Source organism: Musca domestica, unplaced genomic scaffold (genome assembly GCF_030504385.1).
Source record: "Musca domestica strain aabys unplaced genomic scaffold, Musca_domestica.polishedcontigs.V.1.1 252, whole genome shotgun sequence".
Taxonomy (NCBI): Eukaryota; Metazoa; Arthropoda; class Insecta; order Diptera; family Muscidae; genus Musca; species Musca domestica.
In genome coordinates, this window is record NW_026712280.1 from 15669 (window position 1) to 25932 (window position 10264).

Here is a 10264-nt window from a genome sequence, read left to right on the forward strand (position 1 = left end):
ACTTCTCTTTTATTAACTTTTTTTGTTGAAGAAGAAGGCACGTGCGTTTTATGGTTTATCTTTCCATTATTCCCTTTAAATCGTCTGAAGTATTTTTCTCTTCGGTAAATTATTTGAAATCTGATTTTTGATTAAATTTTTAAATACTCTTGAACTTCGCCAATGCCATTGATAAAATTATATAATGAACGTAGCTACTTAGAAAAATTAAATATATCTCTCTTTATTATCTCTTTTGAATTATTTACTGATTAAAATGATAAATTTATAAGACATTTTTTCGTTTTTATAAAAAGTTAAATTTATTGAAAATATTGTAAGCTATTCGTATGTAAACCAATAAAATCTATTTTACAGATATAAGATATTCTGGGAGTTAGAGTAGGGTCGGATTTTGCATTTGTCCCACAGTCTTAGGGTGGGAGTACATAAAGCTCTTATTTGGCTGGATTCTTCGGAAATGAACAAAGGAGCCATGGGCCAAAATCGAACTAAGGCAACCAAAAACTCCTTTGTTCCAAATAAGCGCTTTATCTATTTCCACCTTTACCTCACTTTTTACTCAATTTTTCAATTGTAACTTTAAGTTTCTGCCATTGTTGAGGAATATTTACTATTATAACACTAGATTTACTTATAAAATAATAGCACGTTTACACATACGAAACCAAGTGAATTTTAACTTCTATTTGACATTTGAAATCTACTGGATTCCATATGTGTAAACCTGCTTATACTCGTTTCTTAAAGCTATATTAAATTACCAATTACGAAATCACACACGTTTTCATCAATTGTCTCTAAAACTAATGCGGACAAACTGGCAAATTAACGGGGAAAAATACATTCAACTGCATTAGAGTAGTTAGAGTTATTATTACAATATACAGTACCAGACAGGTTAGACCTACTCTCCGGTTTAATGTGAATTTATTGAGAGCAAAAATCAGGTACAATGCCAGCAGTGATGTCAATAGGGCAACACCGGTAAATGTTAATCCCTCGGCATTTAAAATTATCGAAAATTCTTGTGGATTGTCGGGCAGAAAATAGGATTTGACAAACCACGGTAGACCCAAGCAAAGTAAGATGTCAAATGTATTCGAACCGAGCGAGTTACTGAGACCTTTCGATGCCTGGCCTTGTCGTGTGACGATGATGCTGCAAATTGCTTCCGGTATACTTACACCGGCAGCCAATATGGTAAGGCCCAACACAGAGTCGGGAATGTGTAAGGTGTCACCTAAAGAGAGATCAATTGAAAAAAAATTTTACAAGGTCAAATAAAAACAAAAAATAGAATTTGAATTGGCAGACATGTATATGTGTTAAAGGTGGGAATATATGGAAGTATATTTTTCTCGCATAAGACACCGAATGGGTTTTTCGTAAAAGAACGAAGATAAAAGGGTACCCTAGTTCAAATTATGGGTGAGAATACATAAAATGCTTTTTTGACTGGCTTAAGTCATCGACTGGCTTCTTCGAAAAATAACAAAGAAACATAGGGCCAAAATCGAACTAAGTCAACCTGAAACTAATTTAATACGAAGAAACCAAATACGACTAATTTCTACGAAGAAACCAGCCGATGACTTAAGCCAGCTTTTTATGTATTCTCACCTTAAGTCGGCTTAAAAATCCTTTGTTTTTTTTGAAGAAAAAAGCCAGCAGATGTCTTATGCTTTATGAAAAACTTACACAAAGGTCCAGTAAAAAAAGTGTGTATTGAGAGATACAGTTTGGACAGTTTTAGATTAAGACAATATTGACTGAATTAGTGCAAAATGTATGGAAAGGTTATGTGAATGCCCTTGAAAACCTTTCCTACATAATAATCAAATGCGCATCCATAAAACTCTTCAAGTTCCATACAATTTAAATTGCAGGTTATAAATACGAAAGAAAAAAAAATATCTTAAAACTTAATAAGCAATAAAGTTAAATCTCTCGAATTCTATTGGTTGCATTCTCTCTTTGGGGGTGTGTAAAGCGATAACATTTGAAATGAAATGTGAAACAGGGGCAACTTTTTATAACACTTACCTATAATGGTTATGGCAAATGCTACCACATATGACATAATACCCGTCCAAACAATGGCCAAAACAAAGGTTAAATACCGCAGAGCATTTCGTTGCCGGCAATTCGGCACGGTCGACCATAGAATAAATGTTATTGGCCAACGGAAAATAAATTCCACTTTGGAGTATCCTTCACAAGACCAGGGGGAACGGATGTTTTCTTTAGAAGAACAAAAATTATTTCAGTTATTCGATAATATTTTTTTAATTTTAGATTGGAACATACCTTGTTTCTCTTGTTGCTCCAGGTACAACATTAAGTGGGATGAATGCAGACCCCTTTCAAGGGATACATACGCCTCAGTTGCTAGACTAAATTTGGACTCGTTTTTCGTTAGCAGTGGCGTGAATTCTGTAACTTCCCGATATTGGGCAGTATGAAGGCCACATTTGAGTAGAAGTTTTTTAGCCGTTTGGGATATTTTTCGATTGTGATACATCACTTGAGGAAGTAAACAAAAAAATGTGAGAATTGTGATTCTCAGTTAGAGCAAATGCCAATTGTAATAGCTCTTCGTACATTTCAATACGTTTTCATGGTTACACACTTACTCAACATATAAACGAAATAGGCAACAATTAATCCAATGGCCTCATACCACATCACCTTGCCGTCTCTTAGGATACCGAGTAGCGTTAAGACGGCCAAAAGATATACAACACAATCACGAGTTATGGGCCACCAATCCAATTTCAAATAGCTAAGGGCAAATAGACCACAACATGCTGGCACAGCCAGGATATTAAACACAGCCGAACCCACAATAGCACTCACACCAATGTCTCCCTTGGTTATGAAGGTACCCACGAAATTCATAAAGAGTTCTGGGCTAGAGACAGCAGCTGCCATGATTGTGGCCCCGATTACATCTTCGTCTATTTTAAAATCTGTAAAAGAGAAAAAAATGGGGTTTTAGTAAAAATCGAGTAAAAATTTAAATAAATAAATAAATAATAAATAGGGTATAGGAGGTCACAAAAAACGTCTGATAAATGCACTGAGGACATTTCTTATTCGCCAGCATTTCTTCGTTTTATTTTTATCGTATAAAAGTATTAAAGTGGAGTCATCTTGTGATGCCATTTTGTTTTGATATTTTAACTTGCTTTCCGTGTTCATACTTTCTCTTCACAGTAGTTCTCTCAGAGCGAGATTTAAACACCTCGCTCTTTTGCTTACTCTTGGTAAGGGCACAGTAAGAAATCATAAAATATGTCAAAGTCAATTGTATTTTTTAATAAATGAAATAAATGCTTCCGATTTCATTTAAATACTTTTCTAATTGTTTACTTCTTTTTAAATGTGTAGGGATTAACCATTGGGAGAGTAAATAAATGTTGTTCCAAAAATAGGCTCGAATTAAATATTGGAGAAAACGGAAATATGAGTGCAATTTTAGAGGTTTTCCACAAAATTGAAATTAGTATCGGAAGAAAACAGTGTATCAAAAAAATTATAAATATATTACAACTGATACTCTATTCCAGAACCTGCAAGAATCTACAAGTTTTGCAATTTTTTCGATATTATAAAGACAAAATCTGTAATCGTAATGAAAAGTTTCACATTCTTGCAATTCTGGAACAGACTATGAGTTTGAAACATACACATATATACACACATTACTGAAAGTAATAGACTTAGAGACCAAAAAAAAATAAGTGATAGCTTTTGGTCTGTTCCGGAACTGTAAGAATGTAGAACATTTTATTACTATAGCCGATTTTCCTTTCATGATTTTGAAAAATTGCAAAACTAATAGATTTTTGCAGGTTCTGAAACAGAGCATTTATTCTACTTCCTGTTATTGTACCATGACTGGACATTAATTTTCCTTCTCATTCATATTTCAAACCCAATACCAACTTCACTTACTCGAACAGATCTGCTCAATACTTGGCACCATGTAATCATCACATATTGCAGCCAGAAACCAAAAACCATAGAAAACCACCAGAATGTGTAGAATTATCCAGCCATGGATGCGTTGGTCCCGCGTTAAGCCGTCCGAGGGGAATTCCAAAATAGCGGGAGGAGTACAATTGCCTACATTCGATTCATGGGGCCAATAATCCACAGATAAGATTTTACGGCTATACCGTGTTTCGATCCATGCTGTAGAATTTGTAAACAGATACATTTTTTTTAAAGAAACACTTTCAAACCACACAACAACAAACAAGTCATACAATTTTCATTTTCATCGAAATTTTTCACCGCGTTTTCCATCAACAGAAAACGTAAATAGAAAAGAGTTAATATTCCCAATATCAACACCATTCTCAATTTGAATATGATTTTCGTTAATTTCCATTTGGAATGGATATTGGATCGATTCGACAACGTCATTTGGAATTTATGCTGCTGCAGCGGCTACCTCTATCGGAAGAAGTTCGTGCGTCACTAAATGCCTGCTTGACGGCGACTGCAAGCCCTTGTGCCAATTGCAGTCTCTTATGTACGCATGTGATTTTTGTTGTTTTTATTTTCAGGGAAAACAATTGCTGTGTGCGTTCCTCTGGAAGGAAAACAAACTCCCATCGAATGACAAATAATTGATAAGTCGCGTTACAGAATTACACATTTGATGGAAAATTTCCAAAAATGTGTGTGTTTTCTGGCTGTTGTGTTTAGGAATCGAATTCTGACAGCAGGTAGTTTTGAGTAGCAGGTATTGGTTCTTGGGTTATGGGTAGATTTGTTTTAATGGGAATATTAAAAGTCTTGGATATACCTGCAATATGGAATCTTCCAGAATGACAAAATTGTTGCTTAGCAACTTGACTAAATGGAATATTCTTCACTTTTATGTCTTAAATTTGCCCTGATTTGTTAAGTTCCTAGCCCAAATCTTTGCCGACACCATTTTTTTCAAATTTGGAATTCCTTTCACAAAATTAAATTTTTCCAGTTCTGTTTGATATTTTAGTAAATGTTTGGCATAAATATTTACGTTTGCAAACATAAATATGTTTGCCTAATATTTGGAGCTAAATTTGAAACCTGTTTATAAATCAATCTTTTGGGGTGTTAGTAGGGGGAGGCCCTTATCAGTAGTGAAACTAATCAAATCAAAGGCTACATGTCCATAAAAACGTAGTTTATGTCCAGCAAATTTGACTACGACCCAAAAGATTTGGGTTTTTGCAAAATATTTTATTTATTTTTAGAAAAGAAAAAAAAAAATTGAACAAACATTTTTAAGATAAGCCTCGGCATTTTGAATGAAGAGAAAATTTATTGGTTTTCGGGAAGAACATATTTTATGTAAATCTACTGAACTTGAATGGAAAAAGAAACTAAACAAAAAATGATTTCAATCATTAAAAAAAATATGCTCAAAGACTTTGAAATACTTTTATCAAACCCAGCCGACGGATGGAAAATTTTGGAGGAATCGTCAAAGTTAAGACCTGTCTGTTATGTTCCTTTATTTATCCATGGTAGGAGAATAAAGGTAGTTGCTTCTACGCCTTTGTCAATTTTTTTAAAAATGTTATCAAAAATAAGTAGATTTTTATATGCTTTCTTATACGAAGCCAATCGTAGGTTATTATCACATGAATTTTTCAAAAGATTTTACAATTTTCAATCATATTTCATGGAAAATTTTCAATTCCAAAATTGTTTTGACAGTTCATTGTCCCAGCGGCTGTGTCGATGCGACTACCTGTATTCTTCTACCATGTATTTATCTAAATCATAAATTGTCAATACTACTTTCATAGATTTGCGCGCCTATATTGAGTGAAATGTCACTTTTCAATCAAAACTTCTCAAGATTCAAGATTCTGGCGCCCAAGGGCGATAAAATAATAAACAGTAAGTACGACCTAATTCAAATGCGTTTGCGGTAATCAATTAATTTATTTAAAGCATATGTAATGGATATGATTATTTTAATACAAATCCAGTGGCTAATAATTTATGTATTAATTTATATGTAAACGTACTGTAAGAGTAATTTTTAGAAGATTTCTTTTTTTTCATTTATTTATTTGTGTGTTTCTTACAATGGCATTTTTTCATTATTTTTATTATTTATTTTAATGATCATTGATATCTTTAATAATCTCGAAATGACAATCTTCTTCAAAACAGTTAGCCATGTTCCAACAACTAATCCCTTTGGCTCTGATAGCTACCACCTTTCTAATTAGTCATGGTTGGTTTCACATGCCTTTCACATGTCCAGACCCATCAGGAATCCCCTTGCCGAAAATTCCAGGTCCGATATTACCACTTCATATCTAAAATCAACTTCAAATCTAAATTCGAAAAGTAATTCCCTCTTGGCGCAATCAAAGAAAAGTACCCGTCGCATCAATGGCATTGTCTGTGGACTTAATTAATATGAAATTACCATATCTTTCGAACAGCGGTCAGTTGAAATTGTGTTTCAAAATAATTGAGGAATGAACCAAAAACAAAATATTAAAATTTAATCGGGATATAAATCAAAATCGTTGATAACCAACATACATACTTGAAATTGCTGGAATAAACATATATATATTTTATTGTGGAAATTGCCTCTCTTCGCCCTCCCTTTCGTCGAAGCAGTCACACTTGCCGCACCTGTGTGTGGGAATGACGTCAATTAAGAAATTCAATGACATCAGTAGTGAATATCAATCGTCCAAATGAAATTAATCACCAAATGCCATCTTAAAACTGTCGCAGATAACCAAAAAGCAAACTGTAGAAGAAAACAAAAAACAAAGCAAAACAAAATCAATAAAATCGTCGAAAAGACAATGGGAAATGTTCAAGGGCTCGAAGTGTGCGCAAAAGAAAAATTCACACTTATAGCATGGGTCAAGTGCTTAGGGGGATTTACAGTTGAATGGAGGCCTTCCTTTTACACTCAAGCAAACTGCACAATAATCTATAAGCTGACCTAATAGTAAAAGCTAGCTATATTTCAATAGATCAAATAAATCACTGGACTCATATTTATCCCCTTTTCTTTTGATAATTTGCATATGCATGGTAAAATGTAGAAGGTAAAGTCATTTCAAAAAAGCATTCCCATCTCTGCATTTTCTGTAATTTACCTTGTCACATTTCACTACATAAAAACAGGTTCCCATCTCTGATTTGTGTATGTACCATGAATTTATATATACAAATTTTGACAATGAGATGTTGTCAAATAAATAATTTTTGAAAAAAAATGTAAACATATAATTGCATGACTTTACTTCCTTGATTCTACAAACGCTAGAAAATCAAAAAATTATTTAAATCCTGACGGTTTTCTTTTTTAAATTACTGAACGCTTTGCGCCTTAAAGTATGCTCTGAATTTAACTCTTATAAGCGAAGTTGCTTGACTTTAAATTGACTTCATTGGGCAATGAAGAATAACTTTATTCCTTGACGTGCAAGAATCTAAAACTTTTTCTTTTACTGCAACAAATATGGCGTTATCTTTCACTACTTCTCTGGAAAAAAGTTCACCCTTTCAAAAATTATTTCCAATTTTTGCCAACTTCTAATTGATATGTTTATTTTGAATATTTACCTTATATTTTTGACATTTTTACTAGTTTTCCGTTACCTCACAGTCGGAGAAAAGAGTTTTTCTCTCAGAGCGAGTTTCAATCTTTCACAAGGTTCAAACAAAATCCATTAATATTTGCCTACCCATGGCCTGACCTGCGAAAATTTATTCGTTTTTACTACGATAACCGATTTTCCATTTTTGGTATGGAAAAAAATGCAAAACTGGTAGATTTTTGTAGATTCTGGAACAGATCAGAAGGTCGGCCAGTAAGCCCATCTGACAACTGAGTTTGCGGTCAAAAGACATATTTGCTCTGTTTCAGAACCTGCAAGAATCTACTAGTTTTGCATTTTTTTTGATATCCTTGTAAAAACGTTTACATTCTTGCAGTTCTGGAATAGACCTAATAGTGCGAAAACTACTAAATTTATTGTCAAAAGTAGTCTTCTTGGCTGACCTTATATGGACCTTGTGCCAACTTTTTTCTCTGAGTGTATTCCGATTTCTTCGAAATTGTCATTAGCAATAAATATTATCGAATAAATAAATTATTTAATAAAATTTTTGCGTATGGCTTTCACAAAACACAATGAGGGCGATGTTTCTTTGAGTAAGTGATTCCTATCGGTAGATCCATGATTCCAGTTTTATATATATGTTTGTCTCCTCAAAGTCCTCACGTTTTTCCATCGAAATCATGACAACATTGAAAATTGTACCATCAGTGGAATAGATGCCTTTCCCAATTGGTTTACCGAGGAGGGTATCCGCTACGATTATGTCCTGATATGTTTTGTAATAAACATGTATCTGTTTCTGGGCGTGGCCATTGTCTGTGATGAATATTGTGTACCGTCCGTGGAGAGATTGTGCTATAGTAAGTTGGAAATTCGGATTTTGAATTAAATCTTGAAAATGAAGATGTTATTTCCGTAGAATTGGGTATGTCCTACGATGTGGCTGGAGCCACATTTCTTGCCGTGGCTACGTCTGCACCAGAGTTCTTTGTGAATTTCTATGCCACTTTTTTGACTGAGGGTGACATGGGTATTGGTACCATTGTTGGTTCTTCGACCTTCAATAGCTTGGCTATCACTGCATTTTGTGGCTTTTCGGCTGGCATGGTGGTAGGTGGCATTAAATTAAGGACACATTGTTGGCAGTTATTTTAATTGTTTTTCTCTCTTTTAGGGCTTCTCCTTGGATTGGTGGCCTCTCACCCGTGACTTGCTTTGGAATACCTTAAATATTATTCTCCTGGCTGTATTTATGTTTGATGGTTATATATTTTGGTATGAAGCTGCAATACTCTTTTTCTGCTTCCTAAGCAACATCATCAACTTGTCATTGGATGGGGTTTTGCAAAAGCAAATTAGAGGTAATACGTAAACAAATAAATCTGAATAACTATTAAAAATCTTAGGGTACTTATTTCTGATTATTTTGGGACTTAATTCAAAATTTTAAAAACCTATTTGGAATGTTGGTTCTTAAGTTGAAAATACATAAAACGCCTTTTTGACTGGCTTAAGTCATCGGCTGGCTTCTTCGCAAAAGAACAAAGGGTCCGTTGGCCTTTGAGCCAAAATCGAACTAAGTCTAAATAAATATCCTTTCTTCCTCTACGGAGAAGCCAGCCGATGACTTAAGCCAGTCAAAAAAGCTCTTTATGTATTCTCACCTTTATTGGAATTTGTTATATTTAAAAAGGTCCTTAGTTATATAAACCCCCATCCCGCTGAAAACCCCTTCATGTTTTCTCAACTCTAACCCCCTAGATCCCGAAAAATCATGCCCATGTGTGTGTTTTATACCCCGTGGACCGGTACAAGACTTTTTGGCAATGCTTGACCCGGATAATTCCGAGGAGAAACCATTCAATTTCTGTCACTGGCCAATCGATGAGAACAGCTGGGCAAAACTCATTTGGTGTATCTCGTATCCTTTGGAGGTGTTAATGTTTCTCACCATACCAAATGTTCGAAGGCATTCGCAACGTAAATGTTATCTCTTGGGTTTGGTTATGTCCATTGTGTGGATTTCCCTTTTAACCTATTTAATATCCTGGATGCTGACCGTCGTTGGTAAGGCGTGGAAATATCACTTTTATATAAAAATATAGGAAATTTTTGGATTAGGTTATTATTTGCAAATTCCCGATTCGATAATGGGCATAACAATTCTGGCAATTGGTACCAGTATCCCAGAGGCAATATCAAGTGTTATTGTGACCAAGAAAGGTACTCAGATTTGGTCTATAGATCTTTTCAAGTATCATCCAATTTACTTTGATTTTTCTTTAGGTTATGGTTCCATGGCCGTTTGCAATGCTGTGGGCTCGAACAATTTCAATATTTCCTTTTGCTTGAGTGTTCCATGGCTTTTCAAAACCATCTTCATGTCCAGTAGCAGTGCACAACACCATGCAGTGGCCATAAATTCGGCGAGTATATTCCACTCTACCGTCATTTTAGTGTCCACATGTTTCATATTGTATGGATCATTTTTGATTACAAGATTCCAGTTGGGCTTTGGTGTTGCGATCATATGTCTCTTGTCATATTTAATCTATATTGTTTTGGCTATAACACTGGAAATGTACGTTTTTGGTAGTCACATTGTACCCCATTGTCCACATAAATCGTGAGAAGTAAAACAGATTATATATAAA

General features: G+C 34.4%; 2 protein-coding genes across 2 annotated transcripts; one reads left to right on the forward strand and one right to left on the reverse strand.

The window, feature by feature from the left end:
- Window positions 1-275: 275 nt before the first annotated feature.
- LOC101898062 (sodium/potassium/calcium exchanger 4-like) lies at window positions 276-4538 on the reverse strand. Its single transcript, XM_005177350.4, has 6 exons — window positions 4275-4538; window positions 3961-4200; window positions 2637-2972; window positions 2311-2526; window positions 2047-2244; window positions 276-1243 (listed from the first exon to the last, which is right to left on the reverse strand). Exons 1-6 carry the CDS (start codon window positions 4432-4434, stop codon window positions 807-809), a joined length of 1587 nt encoding a protein of 528 aa, XP_005177407.2. The 5' UTR covers window positions 4435-4538; the 3' UTR covers window positions 276-806.
- Window positions 4539-8063: 3525 nt separating this feature from the next.
- On the forward strand, window positions 8064-10264 carry LOC101897896 (sodium/potassium/calcium exchanger 3-like). The gene is made up of 7 exons (XM_005177349.3): window positions 8064-8203; window positions 8267-8470; window positions 8530-8720; window positions 8785-8971; window positions 9372-9677; window positions 9732-9833; window positions 9897-10264. The coding sequence occupies exons 1-7, from the start codon at window positions 8164-8166 to the stop codon at window positions 10238-10240; spliced, it is 1374 nt and encodes a 457-aa protein (XP_005177406.1). The 5' UTR covers window positions 8064-8163; the 3' UTR covers window positions 10241-10264.